The sequence below is a fragment of the Dreissena polymorpha genome, chromosome 11, assembly GCF_020536995.1.
Source record: "Dreissena polymorpha isolate Duluth1 chromosome 11, UMN_Dpol_1.0, whole genome shotgun sequence".
In the NCBI taxonomy this organism is placed as follows: Eukaryota; Metazoa; Mollusca; class Bivalvia; order Myida; family Dreissenidae; genus Dreissena; species Dreissena polymorpha.
Window position 1 is genome coordinate 48,542,264 of NC_068365.1, and position 27,373 is coordinate 48,569,636.

Consider the following 27,373-nt stretch of genomic DNA (forward strand, 5'->3'; position numbering starts at 1 on the left):
TATAATTCCCATGTGGATTCTATAATACTTTTTAATTGAGTTTCTTCGATATAGACGGATTAAAACACTACAATAATTTCAAATAAGCTTATGTTTTAAATTTCATTTCGAAACTTTGACCATTTAGACCTATCTTTACTTCATCGCTGTGAATCCGTACACTCTGCAATAGTCCGTTTTATTTAGAGGAAAGATCGCAAACAATATCAAAACGTTTTTCAATAAGACCAAGTAGGCATAATGTTTAGTAACTTTTAAATAGTAATAATAAAGGGACCCTTAAGAAGTTAAATATTTACTGTATTACATGCTTAAAGAAAAGAGATACATGTAGTTTTTTTTAGCTCAACGTTTATGATTGTCATTAAGGTACCATTCATTATAAAATGAATGCACATTGTTTTTGTTTTTTTGCCTGTTTCCACTGATTTTTGTTGAAATGTGGTTTATATATTCAATTCATTTTTATATGAACACACAACACTCTCACGCATACTGTATAATTATTTTAAATACCCATTTTTCACCAATAAATGAATGTCTTATAATATGTATTACGATGAGCTGTATAAGGCTTACGTGAATAATATATGTGTTATTCTCTGTTCGTTTCTGTTAATGGATCATATGCATGATTACCACCGGTTCTACCTGACTCTTTCTTAAATGTCTTGTCGTTTGCCTTTTTAGCACTCCAATAAAAACTTCATATTATTGGTCAATAATAATAACAAATATTTGTATGGATAATAAACAGGATTTATAAAATCATGTAAGCAATTAGAAGTTATTAGACTGATGAAAATCCCACGGTGGTCAAAATGATTTGCAATGGAATAAAATATCGAAAATTAAACTTCTGTTTTCGAAAATGAATCACACAAATTAAACTCAATTTACTTACATTGCTTACATTCAGATCTATCCATTATTGTTTCACTTCATTCAACATCCTTCCAATGCCGAACTGATATGTGGTCCTGCAATTTAAAGAACAATTAAACAATGGAATAAGCAATTAAAAGAAAACAAAGATGCAACTAACCAGAGATTTTTTTAATAAACACATATTTGAATATTATAGATTTATTTATATAATGACTATTACACCAATCCTACATAAATTAATATATATTTGTGGTTTAAATATAAACATAGATCTGCAAAAATATTAATTAAGCAACTATATTTTATTTTTAATTTTGAAAGTACGCTATACAAATATTAATTAAGCAACAATTGAACAAATTGTCAACTCACGTTTTAATCGTCTGTTTACATTAAGCATTATTTTTACTTTTCTTGACAAACAGAAAGTGGCTTATCCACAACAGTTTTTAATTGTCTACATATCTGTAGACTAGAATTGTCGTATCCAAAATATTACATTGGTCTTTTTTATCATTCTATAAGGTGCCTTCATAGATCTATCGTATGAAATCGAATTTCAATGTTTACGCATGTGGACAAATCGCGCTAAAATATCGTCATTATTTTTTTAGACTGCGTCACTTAAATTTAGTGGGAACAAAATACGGATATTTATTAAGTCGTATTTTATTTATGGTACTTTGACGTCGTAAAAAAATAACACTCATTTTTTTACATTAACGATCGTAGAAAAAAATGTTAATATTAATGAAATGGTTCACAGGACCCAACCGAATTGTTTTGCTGACACCACAGTTTATTGGAAAATACACAATAGGATTCATTGAAATACCACACATATCAACACAAAATGTGTAACAATTTTAAAGACCAAATTATCTAATAACGTCCTTTCAGAGTATCAAATTCATATTAAAAAATTCTGAATAACATTATTCATTTGTTCTCCTCGATTTCGGCAAACGTCCAATGAATATACAAGTATATAATTCTCACAAATATGTGTCGGAGTGACTGTCGTGCGCTTATCTCATTCCTGTTGAATTTGAACATTATAAGGCAACGTCACGAAATACAATACCGTATTTTTAAAATTAACTTAAACTTATATAATTTTGATGAAGTACCCAATTCGACAGCCCTTTGTTTTGGCAACCATCGATGAATCAAACGAATTAAAGATCGCATGAAGTCAATGAACTGCTAATTTGAATTGGCATCGTATTAAGTAAAGCTATGGTTGTACAAAAAAGTAATGTATTATAAACACGCTCAGAGCACACTTTTACCCCGATATATTGATACTTCTACATCTCACGAGTGTCTTATTAAATAGCATAATCTTCGGTAATTGCGGTGCAACTAATACAATGACAAATTTGAGTACCATTTTTAAACCTTGCACGTTCGTTTGTTCGCTCAGCTCTAGGGTTATATACAAAATCGTCGAATATCCGTGCGAGTGTTCTGATTGTCCGTACTAAAACTATGCGACAGCAATGCTGAGATTGACTGTCATATCGTTTGCTGCATCGTGATCACACTACCTTCTTTAAACATACAATATATACACGGGCTACAGACTAGTGACGTTGTAAAAAAAATAATACATACAACAACTAACAGGTACGCCGTTTTATCCATAAGATCTGATTATTGAATCGCAAGACTTCCTTTAATTAAAACCCCAAAGACTTTAAACATACATAATATGAGTATGGACTGAAGTGAAATTCGGTAACGTCGGTAAAAACAATGATTCCATGTTCACGAATTTTGAAATTATCTGATGATGCGGCCATCGAAGTTTGTACAATTGCTGATTACAATAAACATAACTCCAGTTTATACATAATTGACTCGCCAACTTAATATGACTTTAAAATACATTTATGTGCATCCGATCTGCTTCAAAACAGAGTTTGCGATATAGAAAATTATTTGAACTAGACGTTAACGGAACAGGCTCTCCCGAAAATCAATACCAAACATTTAGCGGATTTTTGACAAATGTGGGTTTATTCAACTCAAACTAGCATTATTTAAACAAAAATGTGGTCTTTTATGTGGAATACTAGTATACTAGTGCTCAAATGGAAACATCTCGTTTTTGTTGAATCATTTTTCTTTTATTTCTACTAGCAGTAATAAATTATTATTTTTTTAAACACTCGACCTCATTTGCAACTTATTAACTTGTTATATTGTATTTGTCTGAAAATTTGCATGCATAACCAAGCTTAGTAATAAGGCCTTTTACCACCTTTATTGGGCTTCTTTCTGAATTGTACGACGATTATCTAAATGGGTCGATTTAAATATGGCTTGTAATGTTGTCGCTCGAGGAGTGCGGAGGACTGTGAAGCGATAAATGGGATAATCTGTCTCAATACGCGATTCTTTTAGGTTTGTTTACAAGCTCACGATTTTCCACAATTAAACAATGTTTGTTTGTTGTTCTCACTTTTCTCAAATTAAATATACCGGTAGTTTATTGCTTATTAATCAAAACCTTCTAAACAAATAACTTTTTGACGCCTTAAAAATAAACGTTGAAAATAAACTACATTTTAAAGCCTGAAGTGGTAGCGCGTTTGATTTAGAATCCCGGTGAATGAAAAAGTTCTAATCAATCTTTTTTCTTGCTATTATATTCCATTGAATATTGTTCCAGTTATAATTTACGTATTAGTTAATACAGTTAATGACATTTTACAATAACAAAAATATTTGCACATAAAATCAAACAGCTCTATAAACCAAAGTATTTTAAATGCTTTATGATAAAAGGGTCTTATTTAGTTATATACTGATAAACAGATAACAATAAAATATTTATGTAGGTTAACAAAGTTTCAATTATTGATGTTGGATCAATTGAAGAACATTGGATAATAACATAAATAAAGATTGTATGCATAAGTTCCATCACTCATACTACATACGGTGCCATATTGAGGTTTTCGCTAAAATTCTCGAGCATATTTTGATTTATGGTATTGAAATGTCGGTTTTTAATCCTTACGATCAAAATACCCCTCGATGTGGATTGCAAATGTGGTGTGGTTGGTAAGGTCATTCGAAATGACGCAATATGAAGAATTGAACAATAAAATAAATACTCGTTTAATATTCTAAAAAAGGAAGAAAGGTCACATTCAGATATATTCTATAAAGTACTCGCTTGGATATAAAGGATATCTGATATAAGACTTCACTTTACATTGAATGGGATCACGGGAAGAGTCCATCTGAAGATCTTAGGAAACTAAACAAGAGACAAGAAATTTATTTTAAAAAGATACACGGAATTGATGTTGATTTTTGTTGGTATAAACGTAATGTAAGGTGGCATTGATAATTCTAGCAATATACCTGTAATCAGGGCAACAGATAAGATTTCATGTCAATTAGTTTTCACTGCAAGCTTTTTGAAACAATTTGTTTTTTCCCTCAAATCAAATTGTCAAAAAGTTCTTTACTGTTGATAAAAAACTTACCTTTATTTCCCGATGAGATGAGCTCTTTAATTTTCGTCAATTTGTAGCAATTCTTATTGCAATAAATTAACTAAAGTTCTTATGCATTCACATTGTCAATGTTTGTTTGTTTATAATAATACATTCATAAAATTGTCTATTGACAAAGCATATATGATAATGAGTTCTTTTTTTAACACTCATGTGTTTCAGTCTCAGAGCAGTATTTTGCACTGAAATTTTCCTTTTCTGTCACAACCTGTGATATCAATTCCGATAAAACACTATTTGCAACGTTTTTACCCGACGGTTCGTTTCGCGTCAAAAATTGAAACATATTAGGCGCGCACGCCGCTAATGAAATTTTCTGAGAACCTTCGCGATTAGAACTAGATGCCGACATTTACGCGTACGTTTTCGACGGAAGAAATTTTTATGTAGACACCGTTCTGAACCGGTGTTCATATAAGCTTTTCACTTATATTACGACCGCACTAAAGGTTACAATATACTAATTCAAATCGAACACAATACGGAGGAAATCGGTAAAATAAAACGACAAAGAATCGATTGCAATTCGTTTTCCAATTTCGTAATCGTTTATTGTACGATCGATTTTTATTTCAATTCATTAATTCATTTTCTGCCAAATGCAAATCGTAAAAACGATAAAACGATCCTTATCTGTTGCCCTGCCTGTAATATGTATCAATGTACCTATTTAATCAAGGTAAAGATTCACACGCGGGACGACTGCAAATGTTTCTTGCATTAAACAATAAAAATAAAAAATATATATATAACAGTCACATTAATAAACCTTTCATTAATTTGATTGAAACAGTTTTATTCATCACCCGAGAAATACGGTATTTTGTTTGACCATTATCAGATTTTCTGGAATTACTTTAGGGACCAATGTTTAAAGAAAAAGAATAATATTAATTATCGTGTTTATCTATGTCATCCGATATATAACATTTAAAAAGCTGAAATTTTACCATTTCGAAAAACATCTGAACTTTTATGTAAATGAATGTTGCAGGAGGCATTAATTGTGCTTTACCGTTGCGTTCAACATGTCAGACAAAGCGACGCAAGCATTTATAAATCAGGTAATTGTTTTTATATTTTTTTAACATTAAAAAATCATTTCATAGTTTATTTGTTCATCGCAAACCCTTATTAACTTCGTTAACAAACTGGAACTCTTGTGGTCATCCAATTTTGTTTCGTTCACTTATGTTGGCTGTAACTTACTAACAATTTGTGTTCTCTTACACCAAGTGCTAGAAATTTTGAATATTTTGTTTTCCTGGAAGGTTAATTTTATAAAAACTGACATGAATTATACTTGTAAGATCCGTGAACGAGAGGGTTATGCTGAAGAAATCGTTTCTGATGAGAGTGTTTTGTCTGAGGCGCAAGACATCTTCGAGGCCTTTGTTAAAGTTCAAATGCGTAAAGATGCGAGACAAGCTGAAACATCGAAAGCTGAAAACATAGCACGTCGACTGATAGAGGTCGCTGATGAGATGGAATGTAACCTTAATCAAATGTTTGAGAAAAAAAACAAAGCCTACAGCGACCTCACTTCGTATGAGAAATTCAAAAAAAATGCAAAACCGTAAGTTTTATTTCCGTTATATAACTAAATAGCTAGCAATAACCAATATGGCGTATCTAGTATTACCTACCCAGTGTAAACTCGTGAAGGATTGTTCATAGAGTCTTTTACATATCCGGTAAATAAAATATATCGTAAATTGTATAATCGTATCTATTTAAATCAAGATGGGGCATTAGCTGAATGGTAATCCCATGTCCCGTTTGATAGCCATTTCGGAATGCCCTTTTCAACTTATTTGGAAGATAACGGGTAAGGATAACACTACAATGAGACATTATTATGTCAATTAAAGGTACTCGATTGTATGCGTTTTTGTCTACGTCAAAAGTGTAGTGATTATCATGTAGTGATTATCAATTTGCGTACAAGTAGTAATTTTTCAAACATTAAGGCAGAAATTATACACACGTGGAAATACACTCAGATCGTTTTCAAAGAAATATCTGATCGATACATTTGATGTTTTATGCAATTATAAACATTTTTATCCCATTTTCAACGCGACATTGACGGTATAACACCTTATGGAATATACTAGCCTGTATTAAACCTTGTGGGATATACCTGTCGCGTGCACGGAATGCTTACCACCAAATGATTTTTCATAAGAAATAAAGTCGAGAAAACTTTAGCTTCAAAATTATACGACCTTCAACCTTTAAATCAAGTCATATGACATAATTTTTCGCCATCCGTATAATGAATCAGCTGATTGATGGCGTCATAAAATGACATACTTATTGCGTCATTTTCCCCAATTTTTTTACGATTTATTATAAACGCGACTTATTTCACATGTACATGTTCTGTATATAGACATATTTGAATTGTCAATTTATCACATTTTCCTTATCGTGTAATGTGCATTGTTTATAATCCATGCATATACTTTTGACATTTAAGAATGTACAACAAGCCATACAAATATCGCAAAATTCATAAATAATCTGCAATATTTGCTTTCCGATTTAATTCACGTTAGGCAAAGAGCTGTGTAAAGCATAAGATGGTAAAAATAGCACCACACTGGAATTCGGAATGTCCCATTTTGTACACGGGTATTATCCACTCATTTATCTGTTGTGTAATGGAATGTTTTCCATTTTTTGTGTATTTATATATTAAATAAATGTCATGTAGAATAAGAGCATTTACCATAGACAAAGAAAACATTGTGCAAGTTTAAACATAATTATGTTTGTATGCAGAAATCTGCAAATGCAACCGAGTTTACCAACGGCTATTATTTGATAAACTCCGGTTCATTTTAACAGCAATAATGTACATGACGTAGCGTGTGGCGAAGAAGAAAGTTTATTGCGTTCATAAACTCATTTGAATATAGTGATAGGATGGCATAAGGGTCTTTATTTAACTATGCTAAAACAGTTATTAAAGACCCTTGATGCAAAATCGTCAATTATTGAGTTAAATGGATTATTTATGGATTTTAAAGGATTATTAAAGGTCAGGTACTAGTTCGAATGTGTTTTTGTTTTTGTTTGTACTTTTGTCGTTCCCTGTTCTCGGAGAAATGATTTTAACATGGGCGCCATTGATGCATCGGATCACACACGGCATACCCATATCAGAATATAAAATACACGTTCCGTGCGTCCTTAAATTCGTCGTCCGAAGTCGGAAAACGTATTGCCCTATCACTATATTCAAATGAGTTTATGAACTCGATAAACTTTCTTCTTCGTCACACGCCACGTCATTACTGCTGTTCAAATGAACCGGAGCAGTTTATCAAATAATAGCCGTTGGTAAACTCGGTTGCATTTGCAGATTTCTGCATACAAACATATGTTTAAAACTTGCACAATGTTTTATTTGTATATGGTAAATGTCCTTATTGTACAATAAAATAATTTAATATATAAATACACAAAGACTGGACAACATTCCATTACAATAAATGAGTGGATAATACCCGTGTTCAAAATGGGACATTCCGAATTCCAGTGTGGTGCTATTTTTACCATCTTATACTTTACACATCTCTTTGCCTAACGTGAATTAAATCGAAAAGCAAATATTGCAGATTATTTATGAATTGTGCGATATTTGTTTGGCTTGTTGAACATTCTTAAATGTCAAAAGTATATGCACGGATTAAAAACAATGCACATTGCACGAAATAAGGAAAATGTGATAAATTGATAATTCAAATTATATCGATATACAGTACATGTACATGTGAAATAAGTCGCGTTTGTAATAAATCGTCAAAAAGACTCGCACATTTCTCAATTACAATATGCAAGATTGGACTATAGACAGAGTAATTTTCGGATGTAATTTAAAGTTAATGATAAACTCAGCGTTGTGCTTTGAATGTGTAAAAATCGTTATTTGGCGAAAGATATTATTTTATAACGCAGGCATGAAAACGGGCTATAACTTATTAGCCAAATGAGAAGAATAGGCTAGCATGTAACGACGACCATGTATATGTTACATCACTTAAAACAACAAGAACAGTTGGCGTCTTTGCAAGCACTCTCTCGCAGTTGGAAGCACCAGGGATTCCACTAAATGATGCGAATCCCGACATCATCATAAATTTTTCGCTGGTCATATGATCGTAAACGCTTTAAATAATTTAATGAACCCAAAGTTAAAATGTACACTTTACTGTATTGTAAATTCATTTGTAAATGAATTTGATAAAACAAAAATACATGTTACTGTTTATTTTGTGTGTTAACGAAATCGGAGCGTGACACTTGGCGCGAAAATTACGTCATTAAAAATGCATTGTGGGAATGTTTTGGTTAAATTTACCGGTGGTTAAATTCAACTTTGCGCGGTTATAATCCAGGCCACTTTAAGAAATTACCTAAAACAAATTGCAAAAGAAACAAAACAACGTTCATCGCATAGATATACGCAATATGTACCTTGTATTAAAATTCGCCATCATGCCTCCGTGCGGTTTACAAGATATCCGCCATACATTTTCCGGTTTTAACCCTAATTTTGTATGGTATGTTTGGGCTTCCATAGCCTATTATTTCTTGACAATGTTTATACCGGAAGTTGCAACCATTCTATCCTTCTTTCCTATCTATTCGTTCAGCCCTATCTATTTGTGAACAATCTTCACGCGAAATTTGCAGCAATCCGAACGGTCGCGCGTGCCCGGTTTCTATACAAGTTTTGACAGGAGATATTTTGCTCCCCAGATATGTGAAAAATGCGAACTAAAAACGTAAGTAATCTATTCAATTTAACAATTTTTCAAAATATAAACCAACCTTTCGCCCAAAACAGTCATAGTTTTAATGAAATATGCATGTAATTCACATTTTATCTCCGTGTTTACATTTGTCTTTCCGTCTGCAAGGCTGTTTGGATTGCCCGGATCAAATGACATAATTTTATCAAGTCACACAGATGCTTTAACTAAAAAATTGAGGCCCGCAATGGGGTTACTGCGATGTCTGTAGTCAATTAATTTTCAATTAACGTTATGGCGTTTATCTTTTTGCAAATTCTACAATTGTTGAGCCCGATAATTCCTAATCATTTCTTTCGTTCAAAAGCCCACTCCATCCAGATATCATGGCAAGTATAGAAACTATACAAAAGATAAAATTCTTAAGGCTTACTATGATGTAAAGAAACATAGATCGTCTCTGCGCAAGGCGGCGATGGAATATGGTGTCCCCTACCAGACATTGAGGCACAGAGTCTCTGGCAAGGTTGATCCTGAAGATTTTGCGAGGGAAACCGTACTTGAGACAGAAGAGGAACTGGGGCTGGTAGAACATGCGGAACAATGTGCAAGATTTGGGATACGGGTATTCAAATATGGAAATGAAAAAACTTGCCGGCGAACTGGCGTTCAAGCTTGGAAGAAGGAAAAGAGACAAACCCCTAAGTAACTGCTGGCTTTATGGTTTCTTGAGACGTTGGAGAGAAAGGCTTTCAACACTAAAGCCATCTGCTCTGGATTCCAACAGAGCGAAAAATACTACCCCAGAGGCCGTTCAGTCATACTTTCACAATCTTAAGAATATCATTGACACCCTACATCTTGAAAACAGGCCAGACCTGATATTTAATATGGACGAGACTGGCATAAGTCCAGAGCACAGACCGCCAAATATAATTGCCCCTTCCAATGAAAAACCACATTAAGTAACGTCCCCACGATCAGCAACGACGACCCTCATAGCAAATGCCAACGCAGCTGGAAGCAACATACCTCCCTACTTTGTTTTTAAAGGTGAGGTATAAAAACGAATATCGAATATCTATGCCATTAACCATAGTTTATACAATTTTACGTCAGACAATTTTTAATTACGAACATGACTTTATAAGTAAAAAAAACACTGTATAAGAAAGAAAAACTCAATATGTATCTCATTTAAAACGATAAATTGATAGTGACCAAATGATATTACGTCTTTTTCGATCAACACTACCGATATGTTTCGGACTTAATCTAAATAATATGTTATAATTTAACAGGTAAAAGATTCAACGAAGACTTAATGAAAGGTGCATCTGCTGGGGCCGGTTATGCTATGTCCGATTCCGGGTGGTCAACGACCACAGTTTTTCAGGATTACCTAAAAATCCATTGTCTAAAACATGTAAAACGGGACCACGAGAACCAACCCGGCCTACTTATACTTGATGGACATACAACTCATACATCATCCGAGTTGATCCAATGGGCGCTTTCCAACAACATACACATATTTGTATTGCCGGCGCACACTTCACATGTTTTACAACCTCTTGGTGTCGCAGTGTTCGGGCCATTCAAGCGGTTTTATTACAGCGAATGTGCTGCGTACATGAAAACCAACATGGGTGAAATCGTAACTTAGTACGATATAGCTGCCATCGCCTGTCAAGCGTATCTTAAGGCTATGAGTCTGTGGAACATTGTGTCTGCCTTTAAGAAAACAGGCATATACCCACTTGACAAGACAGCAATTTCACAGAACCAATTTTACCCGTGTGAAGCATTTAGAGACGAGACACCGCTTCAAAAGATAAATGCACTTTGTTCAGGAAAAGAGGCAATCGATGCTTATCTACAAAAAAGTCAGAAGCAGAAAAAATAAAACAACTGTGCACACAAATAAGAATAAATGTAACTGCATGAATAAGAGAAAAAAACTTACTAAACCAAACCCTGGTGGTAAGGAAATCACGAGCGAGCTGTACATTAAAGAAATAGACTTGTAAAATCCCAAAAGGATGACGTGACCCCAGCGTTTCCGCAGCTCACAAAAAGTCCACAGCCCTCTACAAGTGGGTTAAATGTCATTCACATAAATGACATTCACATAAATGACAGCGACAACTCAACGGATTCAGAAGGGGAAAGCGAGGTTTGCTGCATATGTGGACTTTTTTATCCTCGCAGAGCTGACTAAAATTCGTTTATTAAAATAGTCAACTGGGCACAGTGTGATGAGTGCGGACATTGGGTTCACCTTGCTTTCTGTGACAAGAAAAGAGTCTTGAGGAGGGGAGATGCTTTTCGGTGCATGCACTGCATAAATTAAACTTCGAAAGACAAACTTTGTTATTTTTTTGTTGTTGTTAATATTACAAAGTTTATTGTTGTTTAGATGTGTATCTAATTTCTACAGTTGTTATTTGTGTTTATTTTATGATTAATGACAGGAAATATAATTTCGGACGGATAATATTATATAATCTCGTGGCGAAAGGGCTCATCTTTTATGTCTCAGTCATGGTGCAATTAACCGATCTGTGTTTCCCCTTCCGAGGCCTCAAATTGTGTGCGCGTGACGTCATCGAATGATGTGAACGAATACATAGGAAACGTTTGGATGATTCTGATTTGTCGACAGCAACCTTTTCGTAAGTAAATAAGTCGTGTTACCGAAGTTATCGACATGTTTTTGTTGTTTAAACTTATAGATAAGATATTGCTTGAACTTTGTGTTATAGTTTCATTCATCCATATCAACATGTAAGGCGCATGCGCGCGTTCAACCTCTTAGGTGGACGAATAGACAGGAAAACAGGCTATAAGGAAAGGCGGAGACTCGTAACTTTCGTCGCTGTTTGGTATTAAAAGGTGAGTTAAAGCCTAACATTATACAATGGTATATTCATAAACACATGACAATTGAATTCCTCCAAATAAAACCCCGATTTATCTGTGTCTGTGCTTTAAATAAATTGAAATTGACCGCTGGAAAACAAGTCATGACGTCATAGCGTATGTAAATATTTGTTTACCATTTATTTTTTCTGCGCTCTTTATAGTGATAATCTTGTATAAAAGATATTTAAAATCACGTTAAAATGATATGTAAAATCATGTAAAATCACGTTTGCTAAAAATAACAAAAAAAAAAACTTTTCTAAGGAAGACATACACTTGAAAGAAAAAAAAACTATGGAAGACCATTCTTGTCAAATTTCAATTTTCGAATATTTCATTTTAATGTTCGTTTTAGCCCGTTTGTGATGTATTGGTGTGCAATTTTGTTTATTTTTGTCATAAATTATTCAGATAGATCTATAATCTATGTAATGAATCCGATGCAAATCATGAATAATGTCATAACATGGATCTAGTTGCAATAATTCATCTCTAAGCTTTATATCCCAATGGGCTGCTTCGAGTTGCAATGCGCTCTCTTTTGTCCATGGGTGCAAAATGTTATCAAAAATGCAAGGGTTAAGGAACACTGAAACTGCAAGAACTTATTAAAGTTTACCTATCTAAACCACAAACTCATCCAAATGGTACCATTAAAGCAAGAAATAATTGATTTTATTGACTTAGGTTTTGTTTTGTACGCTGTATCCGCCATATTGGAAAATTGACCCAATATTGGTTAGGTCGCAGTACACCAATATTTTGCACGTCGGGTTATGTGCTCCAGCCTATAAAGTCGATAACGATGTGGTATTCGATACAAAATACACTGTTTCAAATTTAAACATAAACATGTCAGCGAGAAAAGTGTGTTGAAACATCGTCGTGTTTTTATAGGGTGCATGCAAAGGATAACATCCGTAGGTTGCCATTCAGGTAAATTTAACATGTTTATGAAGTTTTTTCATTAATTTCCTTAATTTGTCTCGAACGACGTCTGTTAAGTGAAGCGCAAGGATTCGCTGCGCTGAACTGCACCCATGTTTATGAAGGGGTGAATATGGACTGCAAGAGCTGCCATAGCAAAAATTATCAAAGGCTCTGGGAGTCCGTTTATATGGACTAAACATGGATCTCGTTTTACATGTGCTATACAAGATGTTTTTAAAGCAGCACGCACCAAGTGCTTATAGATAAAAGAACACAGCTAGCAATTGTATCTATTACTTATCCCCCGCAATAGGCGGAGGGATATTGTTTTGGCGTTGTCCGTCCTTCCGTCCGTCCGTTTTTCCGTCCGTCCGTCCGTTCGGAGCAATATCTTGGAAGTGCTTTGGCAGATTTTATTGAAACTTGGTATGAGTATGTATATGGATAATAGGATGATGCACGCCAAATGTCATTGTACACCATCTGATAATAACATAGTTATGGCCCTTTGTATCTTGAAGAAATGCGTGTTGTGTCAAAAGCCATATCTTATAAGTGCTTTGGCGGATTTCATTGAAACTTGGTATGAGTGTCCTGAAGCATATTGGCGGGGGATATCAATTCAACGAATTTGCTTGTTTACTTTATGTCTAGTTATTAAAAGAAAGATGTCAGGTAAACATTTCGTAATATCCAAAATTGTTTATCTTGTAGAGTAATTTATCGTTAATCTATGAAACAGTTACTTCTTATGAGTGTTTTGATTACTTTCATTTAATTTCCAGGGATCATAGCATGAGCTGCTGTATATTATGCAAAAAGGAGCTGGGCGAAGGCCAACCCACCACACAGCTAAGAGAAAAGGGTTGCGAAACGATAAATACTAGGGATGGGAATCGCATCCAAAATCGGTATCCGGATAACCGTATCCGCTATCCGAATATATTCAGATATCCGTATTCTTTTTCAGGTAAACTACAAAAGGCAGTTGCCATCATCACAACACTGTGAATACGTTAGTGTGCATTGTTTACAGAATAACAAACAATATAACGCATTTATATGATTTCTTTATTTCAATTATTTTATTTATAAGAACAATATCAAAGTCGCAAAATACGTAATTTCTTTTTTTTAAGCACATACATCGTAAAACTAAAACAAAAGCATACTACGTTATATACAACGTACAGTTAATAAATTCCGTTTAATTTCATTTGTTTTCGCTTAGATGCACTCACCAGGTTTTTGTTTCGCTATTAAGTCTGTTCCTTAGCATGGGAAGTACCAAGCCGGCCGACGAGAACACGTGCTCAATCGGACCGATGTTGCCGGAACTGCCAGAATAATTCGGAAGTTTGAGAAATCGCGATTCGTATACTCCTTTTTTTAACAGATACAAATTGATCGACCAATTGAAAAACTTTGATTAAAGCAACATTTATACTCAAAATCAACGAACATTTCGTACAATTGTTCGTTAAATAATCTTAACCAATTAAAAATCAGTATTCCTTATGGCAATTGCCGAAATTTCAACGCCAGACATGGTCTGGTAAAATAGCCGTTTGTAGATACAAATTGCTCGTTTTCATTATTGTTTTGCATATTAAATTCCATTTTAAATTCCCGCAACGATATCTATTCATACGACACATGAACACTAACATGGTGTTTGTGTGTCGTATGAATAGATATATAAGCGGGAAATTAAAATGGAATTAATTGTGTCACAAATAAATAAAAACGAGCATTTGGTATCTATAAAAAATCTATGTAATCATACCACATCTAGCGTTGAAATTGTGGCTATTGCTATAAGGAACACTGATTGTTTAGGTGTTAACGTTATTTTACGAAATACTTTACGAAATTTTCGTTGATTTTGACCGTTATAGAGACTTTAAATTGGGCAGAGATAATTTTTCTATACTGTTGCACCCGTCGAGAAGCCAAGTAGCAGTTAGTGTCAATTATCGGGAAATAAGGACCATAAAACAAAACACGGAGGCGCAAATTGGCAATTATGCAACTCGGCCATTATCAACAAGGTGATCGGGAACTGGCAGGGGCACTCGTTGAGCAACAACCAATTAACGGATTTATGTAGTCTGTCAAAGATGTCTGGTATACAGATTAACGTCGAAATATACAATAAGGAACATAGTGTGCATGACAATGTGGGTAATATCGTTTAAGCAAGTATTCGGATCCTCTTTTACGATTCGGACACTTGAACAGTATTCGGATATCCGGATATCCGGATAATCGTTACCATCCCTAATAAATACACTCGCCAGCTCCCTGGGTTTGAGCTTCATCGTAACATCTGGACAACGTGTTCACAAAGACTGTCGTCGTGATTTCTGTCGACAGAGGGAAGCAAGGCAATTAGAAAACCGTGGTGCAGGTTTTTCAGAAGAATACAGACGTCTACGGTCAGATGGCGGTTTCGACTTTGGTAAGAATTGCTTAATTGTGGCAAAACTGCCAAACTTAAGGGCTGAAAAAGAAGATATGATGTGTATCCTGTGCGAACGTTTGATTTTCAAGCAACAATCATGGACGTCTGTGAAAGTAGAAAGGATGAGTGGGGTTATCAGGTGTTGGCAAGACTGGAATTTGCACAAGATTTGCATGCAGCAGATGCAATGTATCACCAGACATGCAATGTCAATTTTAGAACTGCACGACAATTACCTTCTGATAAAAAGACCAGAAGCTACAGTAAAATCTCCAAGAGGCAAACCAAAAAATAGAGAGCCGAATGCTGCATTTGTATCTGTTATGCAGTTGTTGGAAGAAAATGACAATTAACAGACCAGTGTACATGACTTAATTGCACAAATGGAAGAATTTATTTCATGACAAGCGTTCAGTGCCGTGTACATGAATAAAAGGTTGAAGGAACATTATAAAGATCGAGTGGTTATTACTGAACTAAATGAAGTTTCCAATATTGTAACATTCAAAGAAACCGCCTCGTCAATACTGAATGACTTTTACAACCAACCGAAGAATATGGACACAGCAGAACAGAAGGCGTCAATCATCAACGCAGCAGCAAAGCTTATACAAAGTGAGATTAAAGAAATGCCTGTTAATAAAGACACATACCCGTCCCCAGATGCACTTTCTTCCCTTAGAACACACCGATTTCTTACCTGGCTCGTTAAGCGCATTTCTGTCCACACTTTTTCCGAAAACCACTAATGGTGTTAAGAAGGCGTCAATAAGACAAGCTATAATACAAACTGACAGGCCGCGTCTATGCAAATAGGACTTGCTGTGCAACTACACCATCATTTTTTTCGCGATTTCTGATTGATGTACTTAATAAAATGATAATTTTGTTCAAGTTACAAAGAAGTGATGAGATTTGAAACCAGTGCTTCTGTTACAAATGAAGTGAACATTCCAGGAGTGACGTCGTCATCTTCCTTGCAGTTCGTGGCCGATAATGTAGACCACATTATATGTACTTTGGACGGGTATGGCACTTTCCATGGCATGGGCATTATTGCAGCTGTTACCCCTGGTGTCACAGAAGACGTCCCCATACCTCGAATAAAGGTTTCCAATGACGACGTAGTCTCAGCAGGACGGATCAATGTACACTTCTACCGGCCTAAACAAGAGCGCTCGAGTTTAATACTGAAAGATTTGAAATCCAGGAATGTTCAAGACCCAACAGCGTATCTAGATGTCTTAGTGAAAGTCGCCAGGCTACTGAAGTTGTCAAACCCTGGTTGGTCATGATTTATGCAATCTGTTGAAATTGGACAGTTTCCAGGCAAGTCAGTTGTGACATTTCTTCCAATGATTGACCTTAATCCAAGTGACAGGTCATGTGTTTACTCGACATTGAAAATTGTGTGTGAACAAGCGGAAATTTTTAATAGCACACCGATCGTGACATTTGACCAGCCACTGTACTGGAAATCTGCAACCATAGTACAACGCGAAAACGCTGACAGCCCACTGAGGAGGATCGTTCTCAGATTAGGTGGAATTCAAATGCAAATGAGCTTTCTTGGAAGCGTTGGAATCTCATGCATGCGACTGGGCTTTAAGAGATCTTAGAAACCGTCTACGCACCGAATGCGGTAGACCAAATAATAAGTGTGAAAGCAGTGTCAAGAGCAGTTCGGGGGAACCTCCTTGTCGATGCAGCACTGAGTGCGATGGTTACCGCTGAAACTTACGGAACTACACCGCAACAAACGGCTACATGTGAACGCAATGACACTGACAAGGCTGATTCGATACAAGCTGCTAATCCACAAAAGGAACCGCCGTCAGACGTTCTGTTTGAAACAGACGAACATCGTTTTCAAGAGCTTGACGTAGGGATACGTAATTATGATGACAATGACCTGGATACGATTTCTGCCATATACGATCAGCTACTTAGAAAACAGATATCACCTGAAAGTTTGCTGACACACCCAGTTATAGAAAAGGTCAAAAGCAAATACGACAATACGTTACAAGACCTTAAGCAGTACCCCACAGCGACGGATCACAACTTGTATCTAAAGTCAGCCTATATGTATCTTCAAAAGATGGATGATCTACAAGATACTCACCCGACGTGCATGACAAGTTTGTTCACGGCCACCATGTTGTACGCCGAAGTGACCGGTACTGGGCTGGACTCTCAACTGATTTGACTATAGAATCAACACTTGTGCGTACTCTTTAGTCAACAGGGGGGGATGACAAGAGGAAAGGGCATGACGGAAGTACAAAGGGCCTAGTGGTTTCTTTTAATGCCAATGTGTGTTGCTGTTAACTCAGCCATCCAAGACTTAACACAAACAGGTTACCAGACAAGCGAGCAACACAAAGAATGTTATTCCTCATGGCAAGAGCGAGATTGCAATGATTTGAATACAGTCATCGCTTTCTTGGAAGAAAGAAAGCCTTTATCACCGACAATCTCCTTGAGAAACATTGAGACTGGAGTAACATCTACTGGCAGCGTAAATGCACACCACGCCAAGGAGATCGGTAGTGAAATTGTAGACAATCTTAAGGGCCAAGATGTGATGGAAGTCTCATTCAAAAACCGAAACCAGGTAGTAACCATGAATTCGCAGTCTATACTGCAAATTTGCAGCGAGTTATTGCCAGTTAGCGCACAGCTTCTCTTCCAGCGTTTACTGGTAGCCGCCAGTGGGAAAACTGAAGATATGAGTACCGTGTTTACACACGAACTATGTCCGGTTCCAGCTTCTTTATTTGGTGACACAGGCTGCACGAGTGAAGCACAAAAAGCCACACTTGCAGACACAATATTTGCACAGGGTGATTGTGCTGCAAGTGTTGAGGACGGACAAATGGCATACGTGTTGGATGGCGGCTCACTGCTTCATAGAATCCAATGGCCAAGAGGATACACATTCCAGGGAATGTGTCAGATATATGCTGATTTTGTATCCAACATGGTACGCCAACAGTAGTCTTTGATGGATATTCAGACGAGCCCTCAACCAAAGACGCTACACACCAACGTAGGAGCAAGGGCGTAATGGGTACACATGTTTTGTTCACACACGAAAAACCATTGCGCTCAAGGAAGGACTATTTCATGGCTAACAAGGCAAACAAACAGGCCTTCATCAATCTTCTGACTGAAGTGCTTCAAAATATTGGATGCACAGTTGTACAAGCTAGTGCAGATGCTGATGTAACTGTTGTAAAAACAGCCATCAAATCTGCCTCTACACAGCCTACGACACTTATTGGCGAAGACACAGATCTGTTTGTACTTCTTTGCTACCATGCCAACATGCAAACGCATGACATCGTCTTTATGTCAGACAAGAACGCAGGAACTACTCGAAAGCCGAAAATGTGGAGTTTACAGAAAATAAAAACCGTCATGGTCCGCAGTTGTGTCATATTCTTCCTGCCATTCATGCGCTGACAGGGTGGGATATTAATTCGCCTTCTTTTGGAATTAGAAAGGGTATCGCATTCAAAAAAGCCAAGGCGAGTCAAGTCATGCAGGCCGATTTCGCCAGAATTTCTAGAAGGGACGACGCAGGAGCAAGTGACAGAAGTGGTAGAGATAATCATTGTGACCCTCTACAGCGGATCGAGCTAATCTGATTTAAATAGCCTGCGTTTACATCTCTTCACTGAGACAACCATCAATGGCATTAACAGTGTACAGATAAATAACCTTCCACCAACATCCGCTGCAGCAAAATTCCACTCTCTTCGCGCTCATCTTCAGGCTCGAGAATGGACTCTGACTTCCGATTTGGATCCAACTATGTGGGGCTTGAGGTTGGACAACAGACTCTACGTCCCAGTTAAAACAGACATGTCACCCGCTCCAGCCGATCTACTGGCGATAGTGAGGTGTAAATGCAAATTAAACTGTGACACCCGGCGATGCTCATGCAGAAAGCATGGACTTGAGTGTTCCGTTGCATGCAAGGAATGCAAAGGATCAAGTTGTTCAAACTGCCCTCCAAGTGACTTCACTTCAGATTATTATGTATGAACCATCCGGTTGGGAGCCAGGTTCATTTAAAGACCCATATTATTATGCGCAGGCTCCAATTGTCCGGTTTACAGAGGTTTATATGTATCATATAGCGAATGCGCACTCGCATCTCAATAGCTCGAACTCGATAATATACATATATAGCGGTTCTTAGTATGACCCCCGTTTTTATTAAATAAACAGTTTGAGATAAATTTGTCTCAGCTATTTAGATTCAACTGTATACCATTCTTTTTTAAACATGCTCTTTAGCGCGTCGCCGCTTTACTCCATAGACTTTGTTATTTACACCAAACGTTGCTTGTTTTCGGTACAACGTAAGTAGTAATGTCAAAATTATAAGCATATTTTAGCATTTTACATGTATTTACTCTATCTTAAGGTAACATTGAATACACTTTTTGAGGTTTGTTTCGGTTTAAAAAGTGTTTAATGCAACAGAATGCTATTTCTCGCTGAAATAATTGATAAATGAAGTTCGCAGGTTACAATTTGCAAGTGCAAAAAATCAAATTTGCGCTCGACCTACGGATGGCGAATTTTAATACTCGGTAGAACTTTTCCTAAACCGTTCGAATATACTTACGGCATTTCTTTTGCAATTTGTTTGAGGTTTTGGATTTTTGCTTGTAAGTGGCCTGGACTACTAGGTTACTTTGCGGTATATCGTGTTTATACAATCAAGTTACCTTGAAGGTTACTAAACCTGAATAACCGCAAACTTACCTAGGTATGACAGTACCCGAGCGCAATCGTGATACATCGGCTTTCTCGGATTCCTCCGTAAGATAGGCCTCGTGGCTAACGGTCGCCATATTGCCTTGTATTACTACTTTACTACCCAAAAGGTTGTCAGTCTATTGTTATGAGGCTGTATACATGCGCGTTGAACTAGCGCCAAACTTTTTACCGAATCTTTGATATTAAGAGCACTATTAACGTTCATTTGTGTTGCATTTTGACCTATTATCCAAGTGATTTACTTTTCCATTATTATTTAATCACCCTATCATCCAATTTTTAAGATGAAAGTACGGTGTTTACAAAACCAACCAACCGAAAGTGAAACTGGATGCATTACGTTTCGCGATGTAAACATTAAATATTTGTTCAGTTTGAGGAAGCGAATCGATAATAGACGTTGGAATATGTATGCAATACAGACTATCATTGCCGATTGTAGTACTGGCTAAAAAATACCTTTTATGACAGGTCATGTATAGAACGTTAATCAAATAGTGACCATAAATCACTACAAATGTCTGGGTTGTTCATTAACCCATTTATGCCCAGTGGACTCTCCCATCCTTCTAAATTGGATCAATTTATTTCCAAAAGTAGGACTGTCTGGTATATTTATTTCTATATTTAGAATATTTCTTACAGAAATTTCTTTAAGCAAACAGCGCAGACCCAGATGAGACGCCGCATTATGCGGCGTCTCATCTGGGTCTACGCTGTTTGCAATGTCCTTTTTTTCAGGACACTAGGCATGAATGGGTTAATATAATTAATGCACATTTCTGATCTAATTGCCTGTATCTAGTTGTAATTACCATGATATTGATAAAATTAAAACGTTTTTTTTTTTCATAAATTAACATTACATGTTTTATTTTTATCATTTAGGGAATATATAATTGTATCATTATCATCATTAAATATTCTGAAAATGATCTAAATTATCATGATTACTTTAAAGTAGAATTTTAAATTTTACTCATTATTTTTAATGAATTTGCACATTTCCTTGATTAAAAAAAAATGTATTAATAAGGGTTTCAGTTGTTAGTTTTAACCCATTTTAGTTCGATTAAATTTAAAGTACTAACTACGTACATGTATGTGAAATGCTCTTGAGTTCGTTTCCTGGGCCTAGAACCAGTACTTGGGTGTCTCTTGGAGATTTCTTAAGAATGCTCCCACACTGGGGATCAAACCAGTGACCTCCAGATCATTAGGTGGACACCACATCCATTACACATCAGCGACCTTTAATTAGTAAATTACTTTAGTATTGCAGCATTATATAATGTTATGTTGCTACATATTTTTTGGAAAATGATTAATGTGCAGTACTAAATAAATCTAAATGCAGACAATTTTAATTGTGTATATTGTGTGATTATTAGTTACAAATTCCCTTTTTACAGGTATACTGGATTATGAAAGACTGATAAACATAAAATTGACAACTCATCTCCCCAACGATACTTTGTGTGGCTCATTCTCAGAACAAACCCATAGTCAGTGAGAAAACTACAGTGTAAAAAGACCACTTGATTGTGACAATTATGGCTGACAAAGCAAATGTTATCATTTAAAATAAAGAAAACTTCCAGTTCAATATACATTTTATACCAATTATGACATTGGCCAACACAGAAAATAATTATAAGGTTGATTTTCCCAAAATTGACTGTTACAATTGGATACTGTTTAAGCTTCACTCTACTTTGTCTGAAAATAAAAGTCCTAAATGATGTAACAGAAACATACATATTTAATTTTTAGTTTTACAAGGATATATATATACATACATATATTATAATATCTTTGTATCGATGGTCAATCAATTTAAGTTTAACTAATATATACATACACATTTTATACATGTGTATGCTTTGATTTTTTCTATTGAAGCCAAATTAATATCCCATTAGATAGATAGATAATATCACAGCAGTATTCCTATTTTGTCTGCAAGTACTGCAGAAATCATGGATTATTATTTTACTGAGTCAGCCTTAATCTTTATATTATAATTGTTAAAACAGATTAAGATGTGCATTATACAATTGAGGATGCATCAAGATTAAAAAATGGTACATGTATAAATTAATAAAGAATCAATAACAATCAGAAACTGTGCATTTTTTTCAGTATTGTGTGAAAGGATTTCAAGTCATGATGTGTTTTTGAAATATGATTTATGTGAATTTGAATAAATATATAAAAGTTAGTGATTTTCTCAGACAAAACTGTTAATTACATACTAAAGTATTCAGAATGTATTATTGTAATATTCATTCGAATTTTTAAGTACAAAAAGCACTTTTCCCTGGCATTTGTATTTATAGTAATTGCATATTTTATAATTCTGACAGCATTTATAAACTGTGTTCATGCAAGCATGAACACGGTTTCATTTTTTGAGTATTTAAACAAGAAGGCCATGATGGCCCTGTATCCCTCCACTGCTGAAAAAAAGGCTGAAACAAATTTCTCTGCATGTGCAAATACTTAAATATAGGCCCTATTTAATCACATGTACACTTTGTGACCTTCTGGGCTGGGTCAAATTTAAACCCCAGAGGCATAATTTGGGAAAACTTTGTAGAGGACTACTATATCTCACTACATACAAATGTGGTAGCCCTAGGTCCTAGAGTTAAGGACAAGAATATTTTTAAAGTTTTCACAAAATAAGCAAGATATAAGCGTATATAATGTTCAATTTTGTGACATGCGGGTCAGGATCAAATTTGACCCAAAGGGCATAATTTGAACAAACTTGGTAGAGGACTATAAGATGTTACTGCATACCAAATTTGTTAGCCATAGTCCAAATGGTTTTCGACAAGAAGATTTTTAAAGATTTCACAAAATAGGCGCTTTAAAAGCGTGTATTCAATTTTGTGACCCCCCCCGGGGCAGGGTCAAAGTTGACCCCAGAGGCATTATTTGAACAAAATTTGGTAGAGGTTTATTAGATGTCACTACATACCAAATTTGGTAGCCCTAGGCCCAATGGTTATGGACAACAAGATTTTTAAAAGTTTTCACAAAATTGGCCCCATATAAGCGTATGTTCAGTTTTGTGACCCCGGGCAGGGTCAAATTTGACCCAAGGGGCATAATTTGAACAAACTTGGTAGAGAACTATAACATGTCACTACATACCAAATTTGGTAGCCCTATGCCTTATGGTTAAGGACAAGAAGAGTTTTAAAATTTTCACAAAATAGGCACTATATAAGCATATAATTGATTTTGTGGCCCCCGGGGCAGGGTCACATTTGACCCCTGGGGCATAATTTGAACAAACTAAGTAGAGGACTATACAATGTCACTACATACCAATTGTGTAGCCCTAGGCCTAATGGTTATGGACAAAGATTTTTTTTTAAGTTATCACAAAATAGGCATTATATAAGCATATGTTCAATTTTGTGACCCCGGGTCAGGGTCAAATTTGACCCTAGGGATTAAATTGAACAAATTTGGTAGAGGACTATTAGATGTCGCTATATACCAAATTTGATAGCCCTAGGCCGGATTGTTATTGACAAGAAATTTTTTGAAGTTTTCACAAAATAGGCCTTATATAAGCATATGTTCAATTTTGTGACCCTCGGGGCAGGGTCAAACTTGACCCCAGGGGCATAATTTGAACAAACTTGGTAGAGGACTATAAGATGCCACTACATACCAAATTTGGTAGCCCTAGGCCCAATGGTTAAGGACGAGAAGATTTGTAAGTTTTCACAAAATATACCCTATATAAGCATATGTTCAATTTTGTGACCCCGGGGCAGGGTCAAATTTGACCCCAGGGGTATAATTTGAACAAATTAGGTAGAGGACTAGTAGATGTCTCTACATACCAAATTTGATAGCCCTAGGCCCAATGGTTATGGACGGGAGATTTTGAAAGTTTTCACAAAATAGGCCTTATTTAAGCAAATTTTCAATTTTGTGACCCCCAGGGCAGAGTCAAATTTGACCCCAGGGGCATATTTGAACAAATTTGAAAGAGGTACACCCCAGGAACATTCCTAAGAAATTTCATCAGAATTGGACCAGTAGTTTAGGAGAAGATGTTTAAAGGAAAAGTTTATGCATGGATGCACGATGGACACAGGACCTTTGGCCAGTGGAGCTAAAAATCAAATTAAACATTTAGTTTTGATTTAATATCAGTTTTTATATGCAAGTGTCTATTTCACTTATAAATTAAAACAGCATATTATTCATTATTGAAAAGATTATTCCAAGCTTGATGTCATATTTCAACTTTGCATAGTGTAGTTAATTGAACATTGTATTGAACTGTATGGGTAGCTATATTTTTTAATTTATGTATGTTGTATTATACAAAATGCATAATTTCTACCACAAGTAGACCATATAAGGCCTACTGCTACTAAATAGGCACTGGTATGAATTTGACACTGTTTTGATGCTCATACAAAACTTTAATTATTACTACGCTTTAGTATATTAAATATTTTCAAGTTTTTGTTCAACATTTTTTGCAAAAGATAAGAGTGTCTTAATGCATTTGAAAATATACTTAAAACAAAAAAAAAATGCATTTTAACATACCTTTTCCTGGTAAAGTGTATTTGGATGATAAAAAATACACTTGAAGAGTATTAATGCTGGAAAAAACAAAAAAAAATACATTTGTTTCTGTTAGAAGTGTGTCTTGTCTGCATTTTTAAGTGTATTAAATGCACATCAAATGCAGATAAATACAATGCCAATACTGTTACATGTATTGTAATGGACATAAAATGCACTTGTTCTTGTAATTAAATGCTTTAGTGAATTGAAATAACCTTTTATAACGTTTAACAATTAATAATACCTTTTTATATAAATTTTCTTTTGAAATGTGACACTTAAATGATTTTTGCACCACTAGTAAGAGATATAATTTGTGCTCATAATGCTTTATCATTACACTACATAATATCATTTTTTGTATGAAAATTACCCGTAAAATTCTGTGAAAGCTCAAGAGATCAATAGCAGCGTGCTATACCCTGCTCCTTTTTACATGACTTGATGGTATTTAGTCCCCAATTCTACATGGCTAAGGGAAAATTAATGTGCAGATTTGACAAATAAGTCTTAACTGGGATCCAATAGGCAGACTTTCATATTACTTGTATTTAATTTAAATCATGATCTGAATTGCTCTTTGGCAAATCTTTGTTGGTCACAGTATTCAACTGAATTTTGTTCACTTTGTAGTGATTATATTTTCTATATTTATCAGACAACATCTTTCTTCAAAAGTTTAACATGATTGCTTGGTTAATTTAGAAACAAGATCAATGCATCATAACATAAATAAAATGAAAAAATGTGTAATAGTAAAAATGGCAGCAAAAAGCACTAGATTATCTGCCTTAAATCAGAGACGATATGTTGATGTATTGGAATTTCTCATAAATAATGTGCTCCATAGTTGTATAATTGTATAGTCGCATGCATGAGTGGTGTCAATGTCACAATACCAATTAAAGCCTATAATTTACTAAAACAATTTGAAGTTTGATGTGAGTTTTTTTCAAGATCTGTTATATATAATTATATATACATGTATATATATATATTTTGAAAAGTTAACATGCAATAAGTTTACTGTAATTAAGTGACAAATAGTTTTACTTATTTGGTTGGATGCATATATGCAGATATATCATGGTTTGTGCAGAGGACAGTAGCAAAAACAAGAGCTGTCTCCGTAGGATGACATACGCCCCCGATAAACGCTTTAATAAAGTTATGAGCATTTTTCAAAACCTAAAAGCCGACCCTAAGTTCAAGGTCAAAGGGGTAAATTAAAATTTGTGTGTATGGGAAGGCCTTGTCCATATACACATGCATACCAAATATGAATGTTACATCTGAAGCGACATAGAAGTTATGAGCATTTTTTCGAAACCTAAATGCAAAGTGTGACAGATAGACAGACGGACAGTGCGATCACTATATGCCCTCCTTTGGGGGCATAAAAATGTGTTTCACATTGTTTTGTAAATTAGTAATGTAGTTAAAAGAACAGAATCATCAATTATAAAGTTATTGATTATAAAGTGTTGCTGGCATATTTGATACATTCATCTAGCTATAAGAAGGTCCCTGTTTTATCCCCACTGGCACCGAGTGAGGGTTTTCAAAATCTTTAAACAATATGAAATAACTACATATAGGGTCGAGAGCCTTGTTGATATGGGGGCTAAACACCTGAAATCAAAGCGACCCAGGTTAAAGGCCGAGGCCAAATTAATAAACCAGAGGCCGCATGAGCCTGCTATACTCTGAACAAGTATTGTTTCTTCTCAGAAAACTGGCTTAAGTGTCTTACTAAGCTTTAGACTTTGAGTTTCAGTGCAATCAATCTAAAATAAATTGGTCAAATTAAATAATAATTTGCAAAAAATAAACATTCTGCACAAATTCAATTATTTACTTTACCTGTGTGCATGAATCATTTCAGTCTTGATGGTTAGTGAACTATGTCAAAAGCACCATATCTATGAAACACTTGTTTTTTGAATAGTGCAATGTTCCACAGAAATGCTGCTGATGATTATTCTACACGATGATGAATTATTAGATATATTTCTAAATTCCATTTCCACCAACAATTCGGTTATTCCACTACCAGTTCACATGCTTCATACACAGTTGAAAATAACACTATTTCACTCAACAACCGTGACACATGTACTCAATTTTCAACTTTTCGCAATTAAAATTGTCTCTTACTGTTATTGTTGTTGTTGTACTTTTGAAAGTAGTTCGAAAGATGGCGACCATTAACCCAGAGATTGATTTATGAAATAAATCGTCTGCTGATCCAGAGTGTACCCGAGCGGTTACTTTAACCAGCGTTTATACAATTGGGTGCAGGGATCAATGGTTCGAGCACTGTTGAGGGTTACTTTTTTTATTCTTGTTTTTTTTACTGGAGCTTATAGATCCAATATTATCACTTTATCAATATAAAGCATTTAATGACAAGCTTCAATACATGCCAAAATTGTAAAACGGCCCCTTTAAGTGTCCTTGTATGT

The 27,373-nt window shown here is 35.2% G+C and overlaps 2 protein-coding genes across 5 annotated transcripts in view; both read left to right on the plus strand.

Moving 5' to 3' along the window:
* The window catches only part of LOC127851854 (uncharacterized), a 70,680-nt gene extending 48,685 nt beyond the window's left edge, over positions 1-21,995 (plus strand). Inside the window, exons 2-4 of one of the 3 annotated variants that reach the window (XM_052385807.1) lie at positions 5,416-5,485; positions 5,732-5,997; positions 13,825-14,088. In XM_052385807.1, coding sequence (XP_052241767.1) covers positions 5,450-5,485; positions 5,732-5,997; positions 13,825-14,050 — 528 coding nt within the window. In that variant the 5' untranslated portion in view covers positions 5,416-5,449 and the 3' untranslated portion in view covers positions 14,051-14,088. Of the gene's footprint in view, positions 1-5,415; positions 5,486-5,731; positions 5,998-13,824; positions 14,507-21,712 lie in introns of those variants that run through there. The other 2 variants (XM_052385809.1, XM_052385808.1) reach the window with 2 other exon arrangements.
* LOC127851848 (uncharacterized) overlaps positions 1-27,373 on the plus strand; it is a 425,589-nt gene that overhangs the window by 335,347 nt on the left and 62,869 nt on the right. The gene's annotated exons all lie outside the window — the stretch shown is intronic.